The sequence below is a fragment of the Chaetura pelagica genome, unplaced genomic scaffold (assembly GCF_000747805.2).
Source record: "Chaetura pelagica isolate M959 unplaced genomic scaffold, ChaPel_1.0 scaffold117, whole genome shotgun sequence".
NCBI lineage: Eukaryota > Metazoa > Chordata > Aves > Apodiformes > Apodidae > Chaetura > Chaetura pelagica.
Genome location: NW_009954185.1, coordinates 7,883,155 through 7,910,515, shown reverse-complemented (window position 1 = coordinate 7,910,515; position 27,361 = coordinate 7,883,155). Strand labels below are relative to the sequence as shown.

The following is a 27,361-nucleotide window of genomic DNA, read 5'->3' as shown; positions in this document are numbered from 1 at the left end:
TGTCGGTTTCTGCAACAATTGAGAACAATTAAGACTATGAATTCCCTCATGCAGATCAAGGGTGAACAGTCTGTGGTTTTAGCATGATTTGTTGTTCTCATTATGGGGTTATAGCAAACAACTGGCAGCAGAGCCATGTCAGAGTACAAGCTCCTGCATGATCTGAAATGAGTTGCCAGAGGCTTCCACAGTGTGATGGGCTGACCTAGGCTGGCTGCCGAATTCCCATGCAGAGTATCTTTCAATCCCTCTCCCCAACAGGACAGGGGTAGAAAATAAGATGGAAAAGTTTGTGGGCTGAGATAAAGACAGGGAAATCACGCATCAGTTACAGTCACAGGCAAAACAGACTCTATCTGGGGAAAAGTAGTTCAACTTATTGCCAATGAAAAATAGAGTAGGGTGGTGAGAAACAAAGAGCCCAAACCACCTTCTCTGTGCCTTCCCCTTCTTTCCATGCTCAACTTCACACCTTCATTCCCAACTTTTCTACTTCCTCCCCACAAGTGATTCAGGGGAATGGGGAACATGGATTTCAGTCAGCCTGTAACAGTTTCTCTCTGCCACTCCTTCCCCCTCACACTTTTTACCTGCTTCAGGGTTGGTCCTTCCTGCAGCCTACAGTCCTTCACAAACTGGCCCTGCACAGGCACCTCTCCTCACACCAAGGTTCCAGTCAGGAGCCTGCTCCAGCATGGGCTCTCCACAGGCTGCAGCTGCCTTCCCATCACGCCCACCTGCTCTGATGAAGAGCTCTCTGTGGGCTGCAATATGGATATCTGCTCCAGCATGGTCCTTTCTCTGGGCTGCCACGAAATACTTGCTTCACCATGTTCTCTTCCAGAGCCTGCAGGGAAATCTCTGCTTCCTGGAAGCATCTCTTCCTCCCTTCTCTCTTGTCTGACTTTGACGTCGACAGTTTCTCACACTTCTTTCTTTCTCCTCACTCCTCGCTCTCACAAACACAGCTGTGCTGTTTTTTTCTTCTCATTTTTTTTTTTCCTTTTCTTTATATATGTGTATATATATGTGTGTGTGTGTGTATATATATTATCCCTTTCTTGTATGTTTTCATAGATGCACCACAGCTGATGAGCTCACCTGTGGTCTGCAGTGGGTTCCTTGGAGTTGTCTGGAAGCAGCTGTGTCTGCCTGGGGCAGTTCCTGCCCTCTCCTCAGAGAGGCTGCCCCTGTAACTCCCCACTGCTGGCACTTTGACACCTATACCCAGCACACAGGCCAAGTCACCCTGAGATCCAAATGATGGGTGAATCAGGGGCTTCCTGGGAAGTCACTGTTACTTCCCACCTCTCAAATCCTTCTGGAGCTCCCTGTCTCTAAGGTATGCAGCATCTTTGCCAGAGTTTGTTATCCACAGGAAAAATTCTAGTGTGCAAATCGCAGATTATCTGCTACGAAGATGTTGTCTTCTCACTGCCTTCTTTTCCTTACCTCCCTACCTCTAGTTATAAAATCCTTAATTAGTTATACCCTCAGTCTGCATTTTCTACTTCTTCCTATTCTCTTTCCATGGCTTGAGTGAGAAAGGCCAACTCTAGAAATGTCAATTACTTAGAGCCAGATTTTGCCCTACTCAGAGGATGACCAAACAAGTTTTCTCCTCGCAATCTAGGGAAAACATTAGTAACACTTGCTACCAGAAGCAAATACACATGAAAGCTCTCTCTAGAAAGAGCAATCAATTGCTTAGATACCATATAGTCTCCTGTACTTAAGCTGTCCCTGTGTAACACACTAAGGCAGAGCTTTCTGGATTCTGACTTGTGTAACTTCCATGTGGAACAAACCACCTCCAAGGGCCCTTCACCTCTAAAGGTCCAATGTTATTCAAGTGGCTGTGCATGTTCACTTGTTTTCTCTGTTAATCAAAGAAGTTTGTTTCCTCTGGTCAATTTTTCTGTACTTTTTTAGGCTCAACCATTTGATTATGTGATGTACGGGCGAGACTGAAATACTGTCTTCTCGGTGGAGCTTGAGATCTAAACATTTTCTTTGATTCTCATGTTGTTCTAATTGGTTCTCGTGTGCTGAGTCCTTAGAGCTCACACGTATTTTCCGGGTGACCCCTTTCCAAGGCAGTGAGAAGGCAGATGCGAGGCCTGTGAGGGCTGAAGTCTCAGCACACTGTTACACCAGCTGTGCTACTGTTATCTGCCTGTGAGGATTAAATTGTCATCTTATGTTCAGTGCTGGCAAAAGCTGAGTATGTGACAGGGATGGTGTCAGTGGATTTAACGTCTGGGTGGCAGTTCCTCAGAATATCACTCGTACCACACGTACCAAGCGAGTCGGTGTATTAGTGATGGTGACTGGAACCAGCCTGAGCAGTAGCTGCCGCCGCGGTGCCGCTCCTCCCGCACCTCGCACGCTGTCACACAGTGTGGCTGTTGCAGCACTCCCTCCTACAAAACAAGATTCCTTCCAAAAGTAGCTTTTCTTTAATTCGCTCCATGTGGCAGCGTGGATCTGTCTGCCCCTTCTTGCTGAAGGACGCGATTCCACCTTTACCGACTGTTTTTCACAGGAGAAGCCCAGTCTGGGTGTGACGATGGACTGTTCCCAAGCAGAGGCTGCATTCGGCTGATTGATTGCACAGATCTCTCAGAAGAGCCCTCAGGGGGATTGGGAGATCCCCCCCAAGCCAGGACAGCACCCAAGGATATGCTTTGGCTCCTTGCAGCTGCAGCTCACGAATCATCCTATTATCTGAAACCACCACCCGTATCAGTTTAAGTTCGTACGTCAGCCCATAAATTACAGCAGCTGAGGAGTCAGCACACATTTGCTTCTGCTGTCTCTTCTCTGTAGTGGCCATTTCTGGCAGAGAGGCAGAGTGGACAGCTGGAGGTGGTAGCTTCTAAAACTACTCTAGCGTGTGTTGCCAGGGCTTGTCATCTGTGCACAGAGAGGACTCCAGCAGAAGTTGTGCCTTTACAATTTTACCCATTGGTCAAGTGGCAAAATCCAGAAAAATGGTACTGGCTCAGCACAGCTAACCAAAAGGACCCCATGTAGGTGCTTGTATTAGCAGGGAGTACAAAGGCTTCTCCTTTCTTTCCTCTATTCAATTGGTGTGAACAAGCTGACTGTTTCTAAAACCGGTTTATGCTAAGGAGCCCTACACTGCTAATAGTAATTCCCACATGTTGGGGTTTCAAAGCACAGAAAATTGCCCTGCTTTTTGTAAACTTATCTCTCATTTATTTGTAAGGTCCACACAGCTCAGATACTTTCAGAAGGACAGTGAATGTTGCAGACATCTGTGCATGATTCAAGCCCAAGAGCTGGAAAGAGGCATTGTTCCAGTCTGCCTGCAGAATTTGCCATCACTCTCCCATCTTTTAGAGGGGTGATTGATATGGAGATAGGCCAGGGCAGAGTGGCATCAGAGTTGTTGACTTCCCTGCCTCTTCCTGAGGACGGAACAGCAGTTTTTACTGGACGTGGCACTTCATATCTAAACCTCATTATGCTGAAATCTGGGTAAGTTTTATTTTAAAATTAATGTGCTTGTTTTTGTAGACTCTCTTTCCACTGCCAGAATGCAGCTGAGTGTTGGTTGCAGTTCTTTCTGCTCTGTCTGTGTGATATATACCATGTCAGGTAGCAGAAAATGCTCATCTGCATGTTTTATGATTCAAACACTAGAGGACACCAGTCTGCAGATCCTGAGGTAAAGAAATCAAATGGATTATGTAGTGAGATTACATATCATGATTTCTGTACTTTGTCCTTCACATGGGTGTGGTCACTGGGTTTGGGATTATTTTTTTTTTTCTAGTATTTGATTCAGCTTAATCTATGTTTACCCTTTTCCTTCTGACTGAAGAGGCAAACCCTTAATCCTCCCTCTAAACCTTTCTTGGTAGCTACTAAGTGGCATTATTTATAGCCCAGGCAAGACTGAATGGTTTATAATAATGGTGACTCAAGTCTATATATCTTTATAATTACCACCAGGACTATTGGTGTTGTGTTGTGATGCTTACACAAAAGTGCTGAGAATCTTTCACGGTTGCTCATTAGCTTTCTCATCTTCCCTCTTTACTGCCCAGCTTCACTGCAGTGAACACTTAAATCTTTTGTATACCAAACCGTGCAAAAAATTCTTACCTAGATTAGTTTCCCCTCTGTTCCTTCATGTTGATGCTTTGGAGGGCTCTTCCTGAGCCAAGGCACTTCATACAGCTGGCTTTCGAGGCATTCCACCAGCTCGAGCTGCAGGGGTGGAGAGCCATGAGCCACAGGGGTGCTCAGCACAGCCCGCAGCTCTCCAGGGGCCTTTTTGAGTACTGCTTGACGTGCACCTGCTTAGGGATGGATCAATCTGGGTACGTTTGGTATTTCCAGGAAGGTATATGGCCAACGGTGGCTGGTCTGAACTAACTAATGCTTTAGAGGAGCGGGGGATGCCTGTTGCTGATCTGAAATGCCGCTGCATTGAAGCCATCCAGTCCTCCCCGTGTCTGGCAGGTTTGGATCTGTGCCTGTAAATGGGCCACCAGCTGCACAGCTAAGATAAATCCCACTAGCACACAAACTTTCTGGCAGTTACCTCAGCAGCAGCTTACCACATTTGAATGCTGAGGGGAGAAAAAAAAAATCATCTTCTTGGTTTTCTGTATTTTTTTTCTTCATTTCATCTTCATTGCAGGCATTCTCTCCAGAGACAATTTGGGGCATTTGGCCGAATGGTATCTGTGTTTGCATGGAGCAAGTCATGGTGATGTTTGGCCAAGTCCTGAAAGTTCAAGTTCTCAAGACAGGAAGAAGCTTACTGCTTATGATTTTAGTAGAAAGAACTGAAAATGCTTTCAAGGACCAGAGATCTAAAGGTAGAATTTCAGCATGATTTAAGTGGGAATGGGCTTTGACCAGACTTCCAGCTCTTGCATTAATTTCACCTGAGAGTACAGGAGGCAACAGTCAAGGGGGCAGGAAAGAACAGCTCTAGCTGAGGACAGTCTTCCTGGTCCAAGAAAGCAGATTCCTAGCACACAGCAGCTTTCCTGTCTAGAAGCAGGAGCACCAGCCTATCAGTAGGTGCACAACAGATTGTCACAGAGGCTAGTATATTCCACAGTAAGGAAACTTTTTTGGCCTGAACTAGCTGTTTCCCCTTCAACCCCATTAGCTGGTGCCACTCTGCACAGGCTTTTTGGCAGAGAGCCATGTGTGCACACCTGGCTTTTAAAAATGTGGCCTCAGAACACTTTCAGCTTTCAGGGCGGCAGGGTGGTCATCTGCTGTAGCAAAGGAGACAGGCTGTGTGTGCCTGGGAGCAAGAGAAGGGTTCTCTGGTGTCTTCAGAAATGCAGTTGGCTTTTAGGCAGCAGATAAGGATGTATTGCTCATACAGCCTCAGGATTAAGTGATTTAAGTAGATTGTTGGAACTAATGAAATTTGCTTCTAACTCTAATCTGCAGGAACGGTAGGGAGATTTTGTCTGCCTCTATAGCAAGAAGGAATTCTAGTCCTGTCTTCTTGCATCTTGTTGTAGTTTATGGGTTTTGGTCTCCTGTATGATGGAGACTAGTAGGACTCCTCAGTATGGAGTCGTCTGAGAGGCACAAGTGTATAAAATCTTGCATGGATTGAACAGTGACCGTGTATCATCTGCCATAATGCAAGAACAAAGGAACACCAAATTATACTCTGTTGGCAGCCTCCAAGTGAGTCCTTTTTCATACGACATGTATTTAGCTGAAGAATTCATTGCCAGGGGATGCTCTCCTGTGCTCTCACACAGGCATTTCCTTCGGGCTGCTATCAGAGACTGCTCATGGGGTCAGAATGTCATTTGAGTTGGTACCATCTGTGGTTCTTAAGTGGGGAGGTGTGGGTAAAGAGAGTATCTGTGACTTGTACAAAGACTACCAGACCTGAGTAGGAGGTCTAGAAAATGAGAAAACCACAATGCATGGAACACATCTTTTATTCAATAAGCAAGCAAGCACAGAAGTATAATGTGTAGTGCTTAATATTTATACAGTACTAAAAATATAAAAATAGAAATAAAATTTCACTCAAAGCATTTTCACTCACAAATATACAAGGAAAAGTGCTGTCAAGCCACATCATGCTACACCACTTGCCAGTTGCTCAACTGACAGTTAGTTTCCCAACAGAACTGAAACACTAAAAATCTGCTAGTCCTTCCTCACAGCTTTTGGTGAGCCTGAATATTTGACTAGCAAAAATGGGACTCCTGCAGTTGAGAGCCTAAAAAGCATAGATGTCACTACCTAATGGAACAATAAAATAACTCAGGAGAGTTTTTCAGTGACAGTAGCCTGCTTCAGGCCATTTGTGTGCCTGTCATAGGGAATAAAAAAAGATACAGAAATAAACTTGAAACCCGATTACAATCCAGACCAGGCATGGCTAACAATTACTGAAACTGTATTCTGCGTGAATATTTGTGTAATACTCCCACCTGGTGGCATAGTTTTAAACTCTCTTCCTTCAGCGCTGCAGTTTCCTCTGCCTGCTTACACTGGCATCGATGTTCATCTTCCACTTAGGTCTAGTAAGAGTTCCAGTAGCACAAACGATAAACAGTGCTGAGTGCCCTTAACTTTTAGTGCAACTAGAGGATATCCGGCACCTTTTTGTCTCTTACCAAATCTAATGGGTGAAATTCACATCTACATAGAAAAGTGATACGGGTCAGAGACTGATTCTTTAAGAAGGACCCTGTAGCTGATGCCTTGCTTTTAAGCCCCATTTTGAGGGACTGAATTAGAGTTGGGGGCTTAAAAAGCTTCTGTTTGCTGACCTTCAGCATGGAGCTGAACTTAATCTGTCAGGAAGACAGCTGTGTACTGTCATCCATGAAAGCCTGGGTGGGTTTTGGGATTAGAGTGACAACCACAACTGCATTCCATAACAAGGCTTGTCTCACAGAGTGTGCCAGTGCACAGAACCCACTCACATTATACAGGTGAGGGTGTGCAGAACCTAATGTGAACCCCACTTTGATCAGTGACTATTTTGGAATGGGATTTATTTATACTTGATATACCTGCTATAAAAATAAATGTGACGATTAACCCCTGAGATCATTCTAGCATACAGTTTTGGCCTGTTACTTGTTTCCCTCTGAAATAATTTTTTTTGGTTTATGGACATTTATTTAGATTCTAGTGAAAAGCTTTTATAAAACACATTAAATAATCCATGTGGGGCTGAAAAGGTGTACATTCTAGTTGCATATATGATACATACCTTATACGTATATAATACATTCCATAACAGCTGAATATTCTAGTATTGTCTAGGGAGTTCTTGCATGTGGACAAAAGACTAAATACTAGAAGATAAACAGCTGTTTAGGATCAAAGATAATTGTATCTGATACGATTTACTTAAGATTGTTTTTCTTTCTTTAACTCTTGTTACACATAATAGCTACAGTAGTTTGTCCAGCAGGTAATAAATGAATGCATAAAGCACTTCTAGCTTATTTGGATATCATATGCATGCATTTTTTATAAATAAAAATCAAATGTGAGGTCGCATTTTCCCATCTTCTGTTTATAAACTAAATCAAATTTCTCATTCATTGAAACAGTGAAGATGTCTTTCCATAGCCCAACTCGTCCTGAAATAAAGAGAAGAAACACCAGTCAGAGCACAGACATAACAGGACACCAAATACCTACAGTGTACTGGTGCAGGGCACTAAATGTCATCTGTGAGATGTTCATCTCCTTGAAAGTTCTATGAGACCTAAGGCTGTTCCTTGTCTACCCAATTCCCCTGCTAAGCCTTAAAAAAAAAGTACCATACACCTTGTCGTCTCTACCAGCAGAGTATTATTATACAGGAAGAATTCAGATTTTTGTGAGATTTTGTTCTAGCTTTAGTCAGAAATGAACACACATTTTGGTTTGGGTATTCCCTTAAAAGTGCATTTCTGGTTTCAGTGCAAACTATGGCTGTTTAATAATTCCAAACAGCTAACAATAACACCATTCAAAATCTCCATGCCTTCAGCATACACTGGTTAGAGAACTATCCAAAAAGGTACATGGAATACAGAGTATAAAACTGATTATTGACATGTTGTATTACCATGACTATTATTTGATATTTAACTAGAAATTCAACAGATTAATTTACATTTCTCAATATGGAGAGAATTATTTACTAAATGAGTGCCTAGATTATATATAGATATGGAAGATAAATTAAGTGCCATGCATCTGGTTTGTGCCATTTAAATTTTAATTTATTACATGAGGAATAGGAAGCTTTTGGTGGATGCAATATAGACACCAAACACTTTTTCCTTGTATGTAGTATTCTTCTACTCTGCTGAACCCAACCAGCATCTCCTGATGACACTGATGAACCCACCAGTCCTTAATCATTGTTTCACTGCAGTCCAAAATTTACTTAACTCAAAGTCAGTCAGGGATACATGTTGGTGAATAAGCCCCATGGAGTAACCAGACTGAGAGGCCCAATTCTCTTCTCATTTACATTGGATATAAATAAAGACAAAATCCAGGCTTGTTCAACTGGAATAAATGAAGGGAGAATTGGGACTTTGCTACCAGAGAGTTTAATCATAACGGCAAGAACAAAACTACATGCAGGGAGCTTAATTATGCATTTGATGCATAAGAAGAATACCCATTTAATTTAATTACCATGGCTTTTATGCAGCAACTCTCCAATTGAGTCCAAAGACAAATCTGTCTGAAACATCTACAAATTAAATGCTAACATGATGGTATGTGTGGCAAGGACTGTTTTATCAAATCAGGATTTTCCTAAAACTCCTGAAGGTACAACAGTGTTTCGTTGTTTTTTTTCAGGATCCAAAGATCAAAAGAACATGGAAGTGAGTGAAAATGCATGATTTATTTTTTTAATCAAATTTCTCCTGTATCAAAAAAAAACATTAAGGAAATGCTTGCAATCACAAATACTGGATACTGATCTCAATTTTGTTCTAGCAACTAAAATTGCATAAACTGTATTTCCCTTTCAATAATGATAATAAAACATTTTTTTCCTCTGCTTGGGAAATATAAGCCTTTTATTTCTGAATCTCCCTAAAAAATATGTATGGACAAATGACAAGTTTTATCAACGACATATGCAGTGGTTTATTTGTAACACTTTATTACTTTTTTTTACCATATGAATTGATAGCTTGTCAAAAAGTCACCCACCTGGTTTATGATTTGAATCATGCAACTGTGTAAATTATGATGTGATAAGAGTCAAATATAAGTAACATATCTAATCATTGTTCTGCTTTCACAGCAGCTCAGGGTTATCTTCAGAGTAAAGATCAATGTGCTAAAAGAAAAAAAATGAAGAACTAAAATAAAGCAAAATAATAAAGTAAATGTAACTAATGACAAATTAAAAAATATTTAAAACAAATTATAGTAAACGGTCACATTATTGCCACCATTCTTTGTCACAGAAACAGAGAAGGAACAAAGCACTGTTAATGAAGCTGCATTCTGAAGTAAAACAATATTGTAAGAGCCAGAGACAGCAAACAAAATACATTCAAAATGAGGACATTTTTAATAAAAAGCACACAGTGAACACATGACAAAAGAATACATTAACTACTGTAGCTCCCTTTCTTCTCTATTACAAAATTAAGGCTTCTTTTTGAAAGATTTGGAAGACAGTAAAAAGAGGAGGCTCTACCCCTTGCCTGGGGGTTTACAAGCTCCACTACAGAACAATGAACACTGAGCACCATGCAGCCAAAGTGGGCATCACCCTGTTGATCTGGATGGAGATGAACTGGCCAGTGGAGACAATAGTTGGCCTTCCCACCTGTGGAAGGTCCAACCAGCAGCTGTGCTCTCTGTTCTCCTATTTTACCACCTCACCTCTCCGGCTTTCCCTGGAGAAGGAGGGGAGATGTGGCTGTGCATGGATACAGCACTGCTGCTGCTGTGGAGCAGCAGATGTCACCCAGCCATGGACACTGAGAACAAAACTTGATTTTTGTGTTACATGCAAGTCAACAGAGAAGACCACAGCTCTGTTGTTTATAAAACCTTGCACTGACAAAGAACACGTCATCCAAGGCCCTCAGGATGTCTTACCAGACTCATTATTTTATGATTTTGTCTTCATAGCAGAGAAGTGGGTTGGTAATCAGTTAGGCAACATGCTGGAAAATCCTACTGCCAATGAGATGGGCTGTTGTTTGCATGTAAGATACAAGCTGTGTGTTGGTGATGAATTTTCAGTTGGAAGTAGTAAGGGGAGGGTAGGACGGGAATTGAAAACGACAACTGAAAGCAGGAAAATACACCATTCAGCGGAGACTCTACCAGAAACTATAGGGAAACTCCTTTGTCTTCACTGGAATTTTACCTCAATCTAGCAAACTTGATATTTATTTCAAGAACTCATAATTACCATTAGTGAATTGGGGCAAAATGTGGTGCCATATCACAGTTTTGACAGAGAACTGGCCACAGGAATCTAGTTTCCAGGTCCTACTGTAATAACTGGAGTGCATAGCCCCTACAGAATGAACCAACAGCCTTTCTATACCATGTGTACAAAGTCACAGATAAAAGCAATGTGAGCAATGGCTTTTTTTCCAAGTATGACACCATGAAATGTTTGTACCAACATACAAACAGGAGATGTTTATCCTGGGTCAATTACTCTGACGATAGTCTGAGCTGGGTAATGGAAACCTGGCATAAGGCTCTGCCAGGACACACACAAAGGTAGTACAGAATACTAGTGAACCTGCTTTCATGGGAATGAAAACTAGCTCTCAAACAAACCTGGCTGAAGTTTGGCAAGATTAGTTAAGACTGATTAAAGGTCAATGCAAAGATACAACAGATTTTTGTAAGGCATGGGATTTTAGTATTTTTTAATAGAACTATTGAAAGTCAACAAAATTAATGATAAATGAACAAACTGGCTAAGTCAGAATTAATAGGCCAGGACTGACAAGAGATTTGAAAATAATTATAAAAATTACAGCTGGTAGAACCAGCAGATCATATGCAGTTTGGCTGAGAGAGGTAGTATGGAAAGGGCTCCTTCACACAAACCTAAGAACAAAGTATTCAGTTCATGATTCCTGAGTATGGGACAATGCCCTCTAAATCAATTACTCTGAAACAACTTTGTGGTTATAATAAACACATGCTTTTATGTGTGATGCTGTATCAAAAAGTGCTAACATGACTATGGATGAACAAACAAGGGAGAGGGAAAGTTCCAATTCAAACAGGATTAAATTAGTGGATAAAATGATTTTATGTCTGAATAAGGTATTTGTGAGGGTGACATAGGAATTGTCCATCTTGATTGTTCTTAAAAAGAGACATAAAGTGCTGTAAAGTAGCCTACAGAAAATAATTTGAGGGAGACTTACTGAGTTCACTCTATTATGCTTATCAAAAAGACGACTGAGAAAGGACTTGAATTGTTGACATTGTCAAAGGACAGATGTAGCAACAGATCAAAGGGCACTTCACGTGTCACCAGAATAAAGATCTAGAAGCCAAACACATTTTCAGCAGCTGAGGTGGGCAATGAAAAGAAAAAGCTCATAAGGAAAGCTACAAGTCCTTGTCATTTCATGCCTTCAAATTAGAATTATCTGCTATTCTAGGAAATCTGATATACTTAACAAAACAAAACAAAAAAATGGGGGCTTAGGTCAGGATAAACTCTATGAAATTGTGGGCTTTGACAAGGCAAAGGTCAGAAGGAGCAGTGTATTCTCAGCATTCATAGCTCAGTCTATTGGAGTCAGCTAAAAATGTGGTTTGCATGGGGTTCAATATACATTGTGGATCTTGGACATTCCCATCCTTTTTAGTCACTTCTACCTAACTTGATTTCAAAACAAAGGAACCCCCAAATTGCACCAAGAGTCAGTTACCTCCCATCATTTACACGGCAATACTTTGCCAACATCTTAACATGCCCTGGAGGTTACTAAGTCATCAACTGCTTCTTGCCATTTCCATAAGAGTTTTACTGTGGGTTTTAAACATACCCCTGCCAACAGGAAGTGCTTCTGCATTACAGCACTGATCAATGAGTTGATGGCAGTGTTCCACCATGGATTCCAACTGTGCTTTGTCGTAAGAAACTCCTAAGAACCTCACCAGTTGCTCAACCATTGTTGCCAGGTCCTGCAAGAGAGTATTTAAAAAGAGTTTCTTTTAAATGACCTTTTAAAATTAGTCGGAATATTTCAAAATTAGTTGCATCGACAAGAGTGAAAATTACAAGTGCAGAAGTTACAGAAACACCACTGTCTTTTAAAATTATGTCACCTTCCAATTTGATGAAAATAAACACATTCCAAGTAATGAGGGTAAGACAGGTTGGCAGAGAACACACTCATATAAGCTTGCCTCTTCAAATATTAGAATGGATATCTGTAAAGTGTGATGCTTCCCACTTCAAACACTACCACACCCTTAAGTGACCACTTTGGAATACTAGTGTGTTTTGGAGGAATTTGTTACTTAGATTTTGATCTTGGCAAAAGAAACTACTACAAATGTTAGAACAGCCCTTCCTGCACTGTTAGATTCTGGGACTACATTTACATAGATGGAAAAGATCTAGTGAAGTGGCCTCTAAGAATAGTCATTACTTTCTATATCAAGAACTCCAGAGTTCCTCAGTATGAGTAAAACTTCTGGAGCTGCAAGGATAAAATAGTGATATTTATCAGGGAGCAGAAAGATACAGTGATGCCACCAATTTTCAGCAGCATCCATCAGTGAGCACAGTTAGGAATATATCAGGACTCAAAATCGTGGGTTTGAAATAATTTTTACTAAAGTTTAAAAATTATTTGGACCGTATTACATCTTCTTTTAGCACCCCACTCCATCAGAAGGATCAGTAAAGGTGACATTATAATTTACTAAGCTATACTGAGTTCCACCCTGATTTTGCTTTTTTGTAGGTTTAAAAATAGGAGCTAGGTTCTTCCTACATTTGCATTAATTTTCCAGTCAACTAGATATTTTGAAGTGTTTTCACTAATTCTCAAAAATATATTACTGCAATAGGAAATGGGAAACAATATTCTATGTAGTACTTCCACTAAATTTATGATAAAAAAGAAAGTGGATTTATTAGCCAGTGTACTGTAAGGACCCAATGATTGTGTTCACCTTGTGCTACACAATCATCACTAATTGTTTTCAACATGGTTTCACAGAAGACAGTAAGAACAAACAAATCATCAGAATAAATGCCAAATATATGGGATAAAACACTGACAATACACTTCTTTCTCATTGATCCAGCATACACAGTAAGACATTTCTTTTAAATGAATGCCCAGGACTAAGTGCAGCAAGCACTGACCATTTATTTACACGTCTCTGCCTTCTCTCTGAGTATTTTACTGCTTAAGGATGCAAGCAGATTCCTGCATAAAGTACTAAGTTTATGAAACTGCTGATGTCCATGGAAGACAGTGAATGCCACTGGTTTAAAAATGGCATTAAGGAGCCCAACTCTGGACATGAAAAGCAATGTTTGTACTTCATGTATTTTAAACATTATTATGCTAAATGTAAAATACCTTTTTGCTACATCTAACTTACCTTATGCATATCTTCATACTTGAGAAAAAGTACATTGGCATCCATGTGATGTTCCCAAAACTCTTGCACATGTTCAAACCAGGAACCATATCCTACTACAAAGACATTACAATTGGCATGAGAAAAGTTAGCACTTTTCTTATTAATCCCTCTTAAAAAAAAAAAAAAACCACACCAAAAAAAACCCCAAGAAAAATAAGTTAACTGGAGTGGGTCACAGACCCAGGAGAACCATGTCTGGTTTTCACCCATTGCCATGCACAGCAAGGAATTTAAAACAAAATTAAAAAAACAAACCAGCTTTTCTATCAGTCTGGAACACTCAAAAGAACTAACTTACCATAAAGACAAAATGTTCAATGGAAAATGCCACCATAGTTCATGATGGACCTCTTTGCACCCAGTATTTGTAACAGTTGCCTATTGAATGGAAATTGAGCCAAAAAAAATTCACAAAGATAGCTTTGCAGAGGACAAATTTTCTGTGGCTCTAACCTGTGTGAATTCCTGCAATTAACATCACACTGAAGCTTCCTTCACTTCTTAGCTAAATACAGCTTTAGTGGAAAGTTCCGTATTGCATCCTCTATTATGGATGAGAATTGCTAACAACCCTTGTTCTTTCTTAAACAAATACTGAAAAAAAAAAGACTTATAAAAATGCTTCACAGTCATTCCCAAAAACTTAGGATGTACTGACAGAATATTTTCTTTATCATTACATCTTTTGTGTGTTCCCACCCCCAGCTCAAGTCTAAGACCTATTCTCTTCTATTGTTATTTTCTGAACACTCTGATGCAATTTCTGTAGATGCACCAGAACGTAGTTTCAGCTATACTGTTATCAGTTATCTCAGATACACAACAAATCCAGACTACCACCAAATGCCCATGGGTTGTTGAGTGCTCCTGAAAGCTTAAGAGTGATATCATGGGGAACTCCCTGTCCATCACAAGTTGCAAGCAGGCCCAGCTTGCAGGGTTGCCAATGATGAAAAGCTTACACCTCCTATCTCCTGCACACCACCAGCAGCACAAGCTTCAGTTCTCCATAGTTGCTGTGGGGGGTTTTAGGACTTGAAGAGATGCTGGGATGCCAAGCTGGGACGACATGAGGTCCCAGCACTGCTGCAGCAGTGCTTGCTGGAAGCCTTAACCCTCACTCAAAACTTTCCTCTTTTGTTTGTCACTTCTTTGATAAAAGTCCACATTAGCACTGATTTCAAACAATTTATGTGTGTCTAGAAGAGCTTCAGACACTGGCATTTATTATCTAGAGGATGTCTTTTGCTGCCAATATTGCCAGAAAGGCAACCTACAGAGAAATGCATTCTGCATTTTTTTTTCTTACCAGTGCTTAAGTTTCCACAGAGTACTTCAGATAATTAAGGCAGAAGTTAAGCAAATATGGTGAAGAGTTTTTTATATTCTTTCGCAATACTTTTTTGTCAATTTAATCTTTTCAGTAAAGCAACTACAGAAAAATATTAAGCTTCTTCATTTTGTATTTTGAAGCCACCTTTTCCCCTTCAAAAAGAATTGCTTCATTTTGGTAACTGGAACATTTTCAATGGAAAAAGAGGTCAATTCCATAGGAAAATCATTTTAATCATCTGACTAATTTTCAATTTTTATTAAGGTATTGGAAAAAAAACAGTTTTGTTATTCCAATTATACAGCCCTAAAAAAATTCACACATGAAACTAACACACCAGTCAAGCAAAAAGTGTTCCTAGCTGCTCTTAATGTTACAGGGCAAAAATTCATTAAGGTTATGTTAGGTAAGTTTACAAGTATTTTATGTAAGAAACTCCCTCAAACTCTAGAGGATAATGCCAAAGAATTAGCACATTCAAGACTAATTCCTACCCAACTGTATGCTCTCAAACAATTTAGCTGATATGCACTGAATTTCTTTCAAGACAGCCAGGTATAGGGTAGGGTAAAAGAGTGGGACTGTGTCATTTGGGCTCAGTGCTTCTCCCTCTAGCACTACTTTACCATTTTATGAAGATTTTTTTGCTGCATTTCTTCCATGTGATGCAAACATTTACTTAAATTATACATTTAGGTTATTATGAAACTCTCCATTTGCACAATTATGGACACAGAACATGCTGTAAGGTTTTACTGACTCTGGGAGGCTGTTACCACACCTATCAATGAGTTAGCTGCTATATGATGAAGATATAAGTATCTCTTGGGATTCTTATATTAAAAAGAGTACAAAACGATCCTCTTATCTTAGAAGGCTTTCTAATGTGTCTTTCATATGTCTCCAACTTAGAAGCTCTTGATCATGGGCTACAGACAAATATGCCATTCTCAGTGAATGTAAAAGGAAAAGCTGAAGCTGGGCTGGAATGGAAGGAGAATATTTACCCTTCCTGCTCAAACTTGCAGGAGAAAGTAGCAAGGGTTTATAAGGCCTATTCAATAATCTTCACTGGTAGGCTTTTACTTTATTCTTCCCTTCAGTATTATAACAGCAACTTTAGCATCAAATCCTCCAAATTCCAGGTTGAAGGAGAGTTTGCTGCATTGGCTCTAGTGAAGATCCAGCTCTCAGAGCACAAGGTACCTGCTGAATTCCTTGTGACACTTCTAACTATCATAGAGAAGATTTTGTAGAGAAACAGAAGGCAGTAAAAAATTTTCTCTTCCTAGCTAGAAAAGTGTGGGAATCCACTGGCAAAAAAGCCCAGTGGAAGCCAGTTATGTGAGAACACAGGGCCTTTCCTCCTTGCACGTTTACTGGGTTAGTGCAATGGAGCTACTCAAGGCAGCGCAGCCCGAGCAGGAACGTTCTGTGTGTTTCATGGAGACACACTTGCTCAAAGGAGTTACCAGGTGAGCAGCAGTGAGTTGTTGTACAGCAGTTTATTGTATTTTCATCATAGTGGTGTATTTTTCAGACAGTAGGAGCCTGCAACTGCTTTCTTAGAGGGGCTCACTTGAACCTATTGATGTACACCAGACCAATCTCACGCAAACCAGAGAATTTTGAGCATTAACTGGTATCTTGCTGGAGACAAAACTTGAGGTTTTTTTATTAAATAGAAATATTAAAGGTATTACCAGGGAAAAGCCTGTGAGGAACAGAAAGACTCCTGAGAAGTAGCTAAGGGGAAAAACCTGTGAGGAACAGAAAGACTCCTGAGAAGTAGCTAAGCAGTGAGCTAGAGCTGAAATCAAATGGTGCTGGGAACATTCACCACTTTTCATGAGGTACCTGGTACCTTGCAAACTGAATTCTAATATAGTAGACCAGAGTTTTGCCTGAGCTCAATGGGACACTGCTGAGCCCATGGAGTCAAATATTGCAAGGCAACTATTTACAAGGCATGGCCATAGTTTGCATGGACAAATCTAAGTCCACGCAGTCCATGTATCTGTAGCAACCTCCTCACTGTATATGCAAAGCAAATGCACCTTTATCCAGTTCATTTCTGAACTTGCAGAAGGAATGCAGAGATGAAAATAAATGTGTAACAGCATGTGCAGAGAGAACAGCTCCTTACACTTGTCATTCATAAACCTTCTGCAGAACTCCTGAAACGTTCCCCTGTAGCTCATGGTCCGTAGAGAGCGGTGAAACTGGTAGTAAGATACCACCAAGTCTTTGGGGTTGCGAGCCATGTAAATTACCTATGAGGGGAAAGGAAAAAAAAAATCATCTTACTGAAAGCTTTCCCCCCATTTCCCAAAACACTTCAACAACTGCTGCAAATATACTGAAACAAACATGATTTCATTCTATTTTTACCTTTGAATTGCCATTGTGGAGGTCTGAAGGCAAAAACCGATATGGTAGGTGGCTTTTTATAAGGCGAGGAGACGTCAGTTCCTAAAACAAAGCCAACAGAAACGTTTCTTATTGTCCATTGATTTTTGGCACATCCTTAACTGTCACAAACTGTCATACTTGGAAGTCCTTCACTGTACTGAGTCTCATTCACAAATGCACTTCTTAAATTTATAGATGCCTAGGACTAGAAATTAGGTCAGGGAGTTGTATTTGTTTTTAAATATCAAAGGGCTGGAAAATATGTTGGGTTATTTTGGTTGGTTGGTTTTTTTCCTCTTCTTATGTTTTCAAAATGCTTCCATTTGCAGGACCTTCTCAAGAAGAAAGTGTAGTAGTCACAGGTTCTTAGTTCCCAGTGATGCTCTGAGTAAAATTCCTTGGAAAATATTAGCTCTGAAAACCCTACCCCTAACTTCTTCACTTCCAAATTTTATTTTTGCAACTTATTTTATCCTCAGAATTAGGCCAAGACAATCCAAAGATTTATCTGAGTGTGAACATCTATCAAACAGAGTACTATAATTTGACAGAAAATCATCTTATGACACAAATAATCTTCCAGTAGTTTGTGTAAACCCATATTGCTATTATCCAAGTTGCCAGTATATAGTATAAAGAACAGTGTGTATTCTCAAACTAAGCCTCTCATTAGTTCCACCACTGATTTGCATCAAGGTGACACTGAGGTCTCATTGGACTAGGCATCACACAGATGAGAAAAACAAGTGACTTGACTCCTAAATACTCTCAGCCTGTAGTAGGCTGATTTTGCAGTTGTTAGTGTCCAGAAGCAGCTTAAATCTATCTGTGCCATCCTTAGCCAGCTCAATCCAGCAAGCACCACAGCTATTCTAGGAAGAAGCCCAGTATTTTGCCTAATAATTCCAAGATATGCCTATATTTGAAGTAATTTCATGCAGAATAATGCAAACTCCTCAGAGAGTCTGTAGATCCACAGATCCTGGGACTCTAAGGATTTAGATGTGTAAATTCAGAGTACAAGGTCTACAGATCCACAGATCTCTGTTCCTCTTTTGCAAATTCAGGGAAGGGATCAAAGCTGATTTGTCTCATTTGAGCAGCATTTTGTTTAAATAAGCAAGGGAAACCTGGAACTTTTACTCAGGAAAACCCACTGCAACGATATTAAGGACAGGAAGAAATATCTCCTAAAGTATTAGAGTATAATAAAACTTAATAAAAGCCATTTTGAAATAACATAATCATACTTTGAATCATTCCAACAAGCTGAGCAAGTCCAGTGATGAAAAGGACAAGGACACGGGAAGAAATGAAATTACAAATATGGAACTGAGGAAAAAGACATCCAAATGCTGAAAGATTTTCTTTGCAATAATTTGTACCTTGATGATGTCCAGACCAGGTTGAGGGTACTCTAGGACTGGAAGTTGTTCATCTATATTCATTAGCCCAATCTCATCTGGATCAGCTCCCTGACTCACTAGATACACCACTTCCTGTAGCAAGCCTGTGCCTGCATAAACCAAAGAATGAAAGAGAACAGATTGTATTACAGTTCTTATCAAAACAGAAGCATATGATGGGAGACCTAGACACAGAAATAATTATAACTTTCATCCTTAACAGTCTGCTGTGAACTAAGTCTGTGACTACTCTTTTAACGTAATATGTCTGCGCCCTTTGTTTTAATTTAAACACACTAAGATCTCCTTTAACGTAAAATAACCAAGACTTTTCTTGTTAACAATGTAAATACATTTCTGTCTCCTAAGCATTCTTCCTGTAAATAGGAAAGCGTTTTACATATACCAAGTTTTTCCACCATGAATGTTAGCTAGGCAAAAACTACCATTTCCAATTCAGAAAGGAAAAAAAAATAAAAATAAAATAGGCAGACAAAGATCATCCAAGTTCACCAAATGCATTAGCTGCTGTACTGGGAAACTGCCAGCATCCCCTCTTCTAAATTGCTGTCAGTTCTACTGTTATGCAATGGTTTGAGAGTCTATTTATACCTTCATGTTATGGACTGGATAAACCACTGAATGCAACAATGCTAAGTGAATTAGTCATAAGCTTCAGAGGCTCCAATTATGTGTCTCTCTCCAGACTGAGGACATTTACAAAGCAACCATTAGATATTATAGCCTCAATGACTGTGCTTTGGACAATTAATAGGTATTCCAAATAGAAGTTTGAACAGAGAAACTATTTAAAATTATTTTTCCTTCAGGCAAGAAGGAAACCCTCAAAACAGGTGAACAACAGTTCAGAGATAATTGGCAGAGGCTTATGAAAAGCATGGGCTGTTGAAGAGATGGAGGAATAGAACGAGCTCAAAGCAAGCTAGCAAGGAAGCAACCCCACAGTTTGACAAGTCACAAAGGCATGGGACATCCCAGGTGCTGTGACAGATTGACTAGTATTTAAGAGTTCTGAGAGGTAAGGAAAATGAGAGCAGGATTTATTCTCTCTCTCTCTCATGTTGCCTAAAGGAAAAAGTAATTGTTCTAGAATGCTCTACAAAGCCCAATCCCATCTCATGTCCTTGGAAATATAAGCTGCAAACTCTGAGATCATGCCCTTTGTCTCCATTTTAACTTGAAAATAACCTGTAAGTTGCAAGTAACTTGTAACAGTCACCAATTAATTCACATTGACTAGCATGACTGCAAACAATAACAGACATGTTTTCTGCAAATTCTGTATGTTGTTCCAACACAAGGAAAATAATTATTCAGATTTTTTTTTAACCTGGGCTAAGAAGTTAAAAAAGCTGATGTAATTTGAAGATTGGCTGGAGTGAACACAGTCAGGATACAACATGAAAGGACACACTTCTCCAGTATTTGTTTTGGAGAGTAAGTACTTCAAGATTCCTGTTTTCTGTCTGATTGGTGGGCAAATTAAAATGGTTAGAAACAAAAATAAACTTTTACATTATTATCACCCGTAAGGACAGCTGACACAGACTTCATGCACACTTCCCTTTGATGCTGTTCACTCTGCATTTTTAAGTCCAAGCGTATATTTTATACATTAAAATGAACATACATATGGTACTTCAGTAACAGTCCTTGTGACTCTGAATGAGTACAGCCCTTATTCACATTAAATATTTATTCTGAAAGGCGACACCCTGGTTCTCTGCAATTTATTTCTGTATTCTCAATTCCATTTGAAAAAACAAACAAACAAAAAAAAAACACCACAACAAACCACAAACACTATTATAACAACCTTGTTCCACGAAAGGAAAAAGGAATAACTGTATGGGGATAAACACCACCACTAGGACTTTCTAGTTTTTCACCACTCAGGTGACCTCCAGATAAAAAGAAGCCATCTCCATTGTGTCTCTATATACAGATGAGCTGCAGGGCTGAGGCAGAGCTATGCTGAAACCAGGAAATCAACAGGTTCCCTGCCAACTCTCCACGAAGTCCACCAGATAAGTGGGAGGTGAAGGCCAGGGAGGCCTTAAGTAGCTTTGCTCAGACTCATGGCCAAGTGCTAGATTTGTCTTGATTGTTAAGCAGATCCATGGAGCACTACAGAGATAGAACATAACATATTAATGTAGAAGGCATGAGAAGATAAGTTATAATTCAGAAGGAAGTGGCCCTTGGGAAGCTCAGAAGTCTTCATTGTCTTCATCTAAATGTGCTTTCACCAGAAACAGTGACTCCCTGAAAGAGTAATGCTGGGCACATGACAGGTACTCCAGGCAAATAATAATAAAAAAATCTCCATTGGGTACAGGCTCTTCAGAACAGTGCTTTACATCTGTGAACCTCAGTGCTAATTATTAAAATGGACATACATAAATTACTGCAGTTACATATGTAGTGCTCACATATTCCAGCATCCTACGCCAATTCACACAACAAACAGTATTTCTGCAATATCTCTTCTACAAAGGGAAGGACTGCAATCTGACAGTTTAGACATTTGGCTTCTGACCAGCCAGCAGGTTAGAATTTTCCCTTCCTACACCTGCATTAGGACCAATGATTTTGCCCACCCAGGAACTCTGTGCTACTTTCACTTTTCTCCCTCACGATATCAGCTTGATTTTCAACCATTTTATGGGTGACAACTAGAGTAAATTCCTGAAAATAAAGAGGGGGGGAAAAAAAGTAAAACAAAAAAAAAGTGCAGAACTTACCATTATACTCTCTAGCTTTCTAGCCTGGCTGCCAATAATGATTTATTGTTATTTGAGGGTTAATCACTTTGAAAGTGAAATTAAAGGATTAGATAACTAGATAGAAAAAGTAGCATGTGTATGAAGCCAAGGTTTTTCTTGGAGACAGTCAGTGGATTTTGTACATCTAGTATTTTCCATCACTTCATCCTGGTGTTGCTGAATGCACATGCACGTATGTGCACACCTCACTTGGAATAGTACAGAAAGAGTAAATAGTTACTGAAAACAGGATTAATCTGTCAGCTTTTGGGCATGAGGAACCAGATGCAACATTCCTAAGTATCCTGTAATTCTATACTTCCTTCTTCCAGCTGCAGTAGATACACATTTCATCCTGGAGTGCAACTGCCAGCCCTGCTAGCTCCAAGGCCATAGCCAAAACAGATGTGGAATTTATTTATATTTATCCAATTCCAACTAAAATGGAACCAGTCAACATCTAGGAAACTTCAGTGTGTCTTACCTGAGAAGCAATCTTTCCTGACAAGCTCTTTGGTTATGTCAATACAATGCTTCAGGAGAAAACAAAGTGTTCCAGTTTTTAACAAAATATCTAGAAAGATACGGGATGGGAAACAGCCCTGATAAGCTACTGTCAGAATCTGCAGCCTTTTAGGAGAGCCTTTAAATTTATCTGTGAACCTGCATTTCTGTTCTGCATAAGAGCATGTACAAAAGCAGCCAAAATCACAAGTTTGAAAGGGTGCCTGCCAGTTGGGCTGCACTGTCCTCTTCTGTGAGGTCTGACAATCTCCAGAGATCAGGGCTTGTTAAGAATCCTATCACCCCTACAGCAGCCCCTGGGATGAAATGGGAGCTCTTTATTTGTAGCCCTTTTCATGGTCAGTGCCCCAGCAACAATAGCAAAGTCAGTTCATGGCCATACTGCTCTACTTATCAGTAAGGTAAGTAAGTGCTGCAGCAACAATCAGACAGCATAGCAAGATAGACTAAGCTTTGAAACAGCACAGCTAACCTTTCTGTTCCTAAGAACTAGATGCCATATGATATCAAATTTAGTCTCTGTAGGAGGGAGAAATAGTTGTTCATGAAGCTATTTTCTGGCTCCTCTCACTACCTTCTGGCCACTGGCACACTCACATGCAGCCACTGAACCTCACAGAGTCGTTTAAAATGAAGTGGCAGATATAAAACCATACAATTTCCCGTGAAATTTTGCTTCCCTACATTGTTTCTAATGTAGTTTATTTTAACTTTGTCCTCTCCATATCAGTTAATGTGGGGAAAACCTGAAGCTCAAAGATGCAAAGGTCTTTGTTATACTCCTTTTATTTGCCCATTGCTCGCAAACCTCATGGAAAAATAAAATTTAAAAATACTAATTTTAGCATTAACAGCCTTCTAGCACTCAGCTGCACTTCATTTTATCTACCAAAGCTTGATCAAGTTTCAGCTAATACAATGCAAAAGAACCATTATGATTCATAATTTTAATAGCATCTGTAGATGTAAGTGCTTATTAAAAAAAGAAGGCTGATAAAGCTGTCAGATTGGTCTAGGAAGTGCTTCAAAGCCATTCTCCACATACTTTAATTGCCTGCAAACTCATTCCTCATTTGTCAGTTTCAGTGTATAACTGCAGGTATGACAAACTTGTCTTCACCCTACAATAGTGAAGAAAAAATAAGATTTCCACACTAGAAGAAAATTATTTCCAAAACATAAAAACATCTTCTTTTGAGATCTGTATGTTCCAGTTCTCCTACATCCTGAAATTTCAACTGGCTTAAGAATAGGTATTTTCATTATCAATTAGGCTTTTAACAGCAAAAATAACATATACACCTTGATATTGCAAATATTTTAGCTGCCCAATTGAGTTAGTATTAAATTAATTAATTAAATAAGGGTGTATTTTCGTAGAGAATTGAATACTCATCCTCTAAAACTAATGCTCTTTTATTGGCCTAAATCCCCCTAAAGTTCAACAGTGATTGGCCAAGGAAGTCTGTGGAACACAAGAAAACTGAATCCAGACCTTCTTTAACTGAAGACAACAGCTTAAATAAGAGTAACTTTTTAACAGGTGTTAACTGCACAACTTCCAGTAACATTCAGCAAGGAGGATCTTGGCTTTTTAGACATTAATAAGTTTTTCACTTGCAGCTATTGGCTTTTAAAACATAGGCTAAATTCCACTTGCCTTTCACTAGACTTATATCACAGAAAGTAGAAATGGGTCCATTAGGTCTGACATGTATTTCAAATGTGTTTCACCAGAGGCTATTTATGACTATTCTATTCAGGACTAAAATGTACTTTCTGTTTGGTAAAAAAAGCTGTCACTGAGCTGTTTACCCAAATGTATTAGCCATAGAATTATTGCTACTATGTATAATACAGTATCCTAAAGCACTGCTTTAATAAACTGGCTACAAAGCAGTGTGAGCAGTGTTATTTTGGGCTAATGCATTAGTACTATTTTTTAAAAATGGCTTGAGTCCTAATTCCCACTCACATTAGCACACTAACTACTCAATAGAAGACAGGATGAAAAGTGCAGAATCGACCACAATGCATCTCAGACCAGGCACCAACTGTTGAGGCATCTCCACTTCCACAGAGCAAGGCAGGTGATGCAGTATGTTTCACATCTAACACCAACAGAAGCAGCTTGGAGAAAAAGGCCTACTGACATTTTTGAGCATGCTGGATTCCAATGTTAGTAACACTATAAAACATAGCAGGGCCTGTTCTCTGGGAGGACATGCACAACAGCCGAACCCACACTAAGAGATACCCAACCTCCTAAAGCAAGGCAGCTTCACCCATAGCTTCCCAGGGACACTCCCTGGGTCCAGCCACCTCCCACACCATGCTGGGGAGCACAGTGGAGAGAGCACACTGTCTGGGAACTGCTAACAAGGAAACAGCATGAATGAGAGCCTGTCAGAGCCTCTGTTGAGTTATGTTTACTATCATAGCCATGGTGAAACAGATAACTGGATTGTCTATGCTACCTACTTTATACTTAATAAAACCAGAAGAAAAATAGCTCAAAAGTCACATAGTCCCTAACCATTGCATCTACCCCATGGCTATCCCTATCTGTCCCAGGGGACAGGAGACCATGAGGCAAAAGATTCTTGTTAAGGACAGGTGGGGCAAGAAGTATTTTTCCTCTATCCCTCTTAATAAGCCACAACATTCTCACATGCGCTGCAACAAGGGCTGGATACTAATAGCCCTAAGAACTGAGTCAGGTCCACAGGCAGCTCAAAATCTAGGGATTAAAAACAAGACACTACTTTGTCTTTACTTGCATTCTGATTGATGAGTCATTATTTGTGTCTCCATGCTTTTCTCCACATCCATGACTTCATCATATCCAGGTGTCCCAGATTTTGTTACAAGTCCTTCAATGACAGCTGATATTGTTCAGTAGGTGGCATTTCTTGGTATTAGATATTCAAAGGGAAAAGTATTTTACTCTTCTTTTTAAGGTTTAGTTGGGCTGGTAAAATATGTCCATACCTATTTGTGCCCATCATGTCTGCACCAAATGTCATCACCAATGGACCAGTTTTTGCGAAGTTACTCAAATTTACTTAAAATTAAATCAGCCAAATTATCTTAAGGGTTTTCTATTTTTTGGCATTAACTCATCTAGCAAAATTTGTGTGGGACAAACTAGGATGCATTCACACAAAATACTCTGTGAATGGTTCTTTAAGAGAGATGACAAACAACAGGCTAAAGACACTAACATCCTGCAATAGCACAGATGATTTTAAAAGACGACATCTACCATACCCTTAGATGACTTCTCTCTTTCAGTTTCTACTCACCAACCAAACGTGCTCCCACAGTGTAAGACAGCACACCACCTACCATAACAAAAAAACTATTTAAAAATGTCAGGAACATGAAAATAACAGATAAGCCTGCTTGCGTCCTTACCAACTATCTGACAGAATTACATCTTTTCACCCTTCCCACTCTTATTCAAGGTTGAACAGTACTAAAGTCAACCCAGGACATTCAGTTGTTACCTTCTTTCGCCAGGCTCCTCCCTTGGACACCCTCATGACCCAATTAAAGAGACACCACATGTTTTATAAGGATAGTGAAAGCACGAAGGATCATGAGTTCATACTAAAGGGTTGGCCAACAGGACAGTAATTCACAAGGGAGGAGTACTTAAGAACTGGAACAGGTTGCCCAGAGAGGTGGTGGAGGCCCCATCCCTGGTAACGTTCAACATCAGACTTGACGAGGCTCTGAGCAACCTGATCCAGTAACAAAGGTCCACTGCAGGGTGCACTGCAGGGGGGTAGACTAGATGGCTTTTAAAGGTCCCTTCCAGCCCTACACATTCTATCATTCTAGGATACTTTTATGGGCAAATATATGCTACAGAGCAGATTGTCTCAAACATAAAAAAATATCTGGCAAACCTTGGCCATGTAAACTAGCACTGGTACCTCCCCCCAGTTATTGGCAAAAGGTGTATTAATAATGTTTCAAGTCTCATCTCCTCTTGCAGTATATGTAGGAAGGTACATGTCCGTATTCCAATCTTACCTCAGTTGCATTCTGCCCTCCTGCTTCTTCTGGTAGTCCCATTCTCCCAACTTTTAAGAGCTTATAACAAAAATATGCCTGAACTGCATCCTACATTACCCCAGCAGGAGCTCATTTAATCTTCAACAGAAAGTACTCACACTGGGTCTGATTTCCATTCACTTTCACAGAGGTGACACAACAGTGTACAAAACATAACAAAGCAGAAAAGAACCTTGCTGTAGTGACAGGTCATTGTCTTTTGAAATCACCCTCAAGGACTTGATTAAGTTCAAAGTTACTCTTAGATCCACTGATTTCTAGAACAACCGTATCACTTTGTGTGACGCTACAGAGTTGTAATATAGTCTGTTGCTAAATGCAGAGCCTCAGTGAGCTCTGCTGATTGAAACAGGATCAGAAGACAGGAGATAAGAAGGAATCTATTAGAAACCTGTGTTGAGGTAGTTCTCAAACCCTTCACTGTGAACATGTTCCTCTACCTATATAGTAAGTGCATTTCAGAGAATGTCTGACACTACTCCAAACGCAATTCTACACCTTAGTTTCAATCCCTTCCAGGTCTCTTGACCTACTAACCACACCCTTTCTAATGCACCCCAGGATGCCATTGGCCTTCTTGGCCACAAGGGCACATTGCTGGCTCATGGTCATCCTCCTGTCTACCAGGACCCCCAGGTCTCTTTCACCTACACTACTCTCCAGCAGTTCAGCCCCCAACCTGTACTGGGACATGGTGTTGTTCTTCCCCAAATGTAAAACTCTGCACTTCCCCTTGTTGAATTTCATCATGTTTCTCCCCGCCCAACTCTCCAACCTATCTAAGTCTCTCTGAATGGCAGCACAGCCTTCTGGTGTGTCAGCCACTCCTCCCAGCTTAGTGTCATCAGCAAACTTGCTGAGGGTACATTCTATACCCTCATCCAGGTCGTTGATGAAGATGTTGAACAACACCGGTCCCAGTACCGACCCCTGTGGGACTCCACTAGTCACACACCTCCAACCAGATTCTGCCCCATTGACTACAACTCTCTGACTCCTTCCTTTCAACCAGTTCCTAATCCACCTCACTTCCTGGTCACCAAACCCATACCTGATCAACTTATCCACAAGGATGCTGTGGGAGACGGTGTCAAATGCTTTACTGAAATCAAGATAAACCACATCTACCGCTCTACCATCATCTATCCACCTAGTAA

General features: G+C 40.2%; 1 protein-coding gene across 1 annotated transcript; it reads right to left on the bottom strand.

Moving 5' to 3' along the window:
* Positions 1–6,773: 6,773 nt before the first annotated feature.
* On the bottom strand, positions 6,774–26,204 carry SULT4A1 (sulfotransferase family 4A, member 1). The gene is made up of 8 exons (XM_010003027.1): positions 26,163–26,204; positions 21,432–21,519; positions 18,790–18,920; positions 17,384–17,464; positions 17,139–17,265; positions 13,618–13,712; positions 12,042–12,180; positions 6,774–7,625 (listed from the first exon to the last, which is right to left on the bottom strand). Exons 1-8 carry the CDS (start codon positions 26,202–26,204, stop codon positions 7,513–7,515), a joined length of 816 nt encoding a protein of 271 aa, XP_010001329.1. The 3' UTR covers positions 6,774–7,512.
* Positions 26,205–27,361: the final 1,157 nt, after the last annotated feature.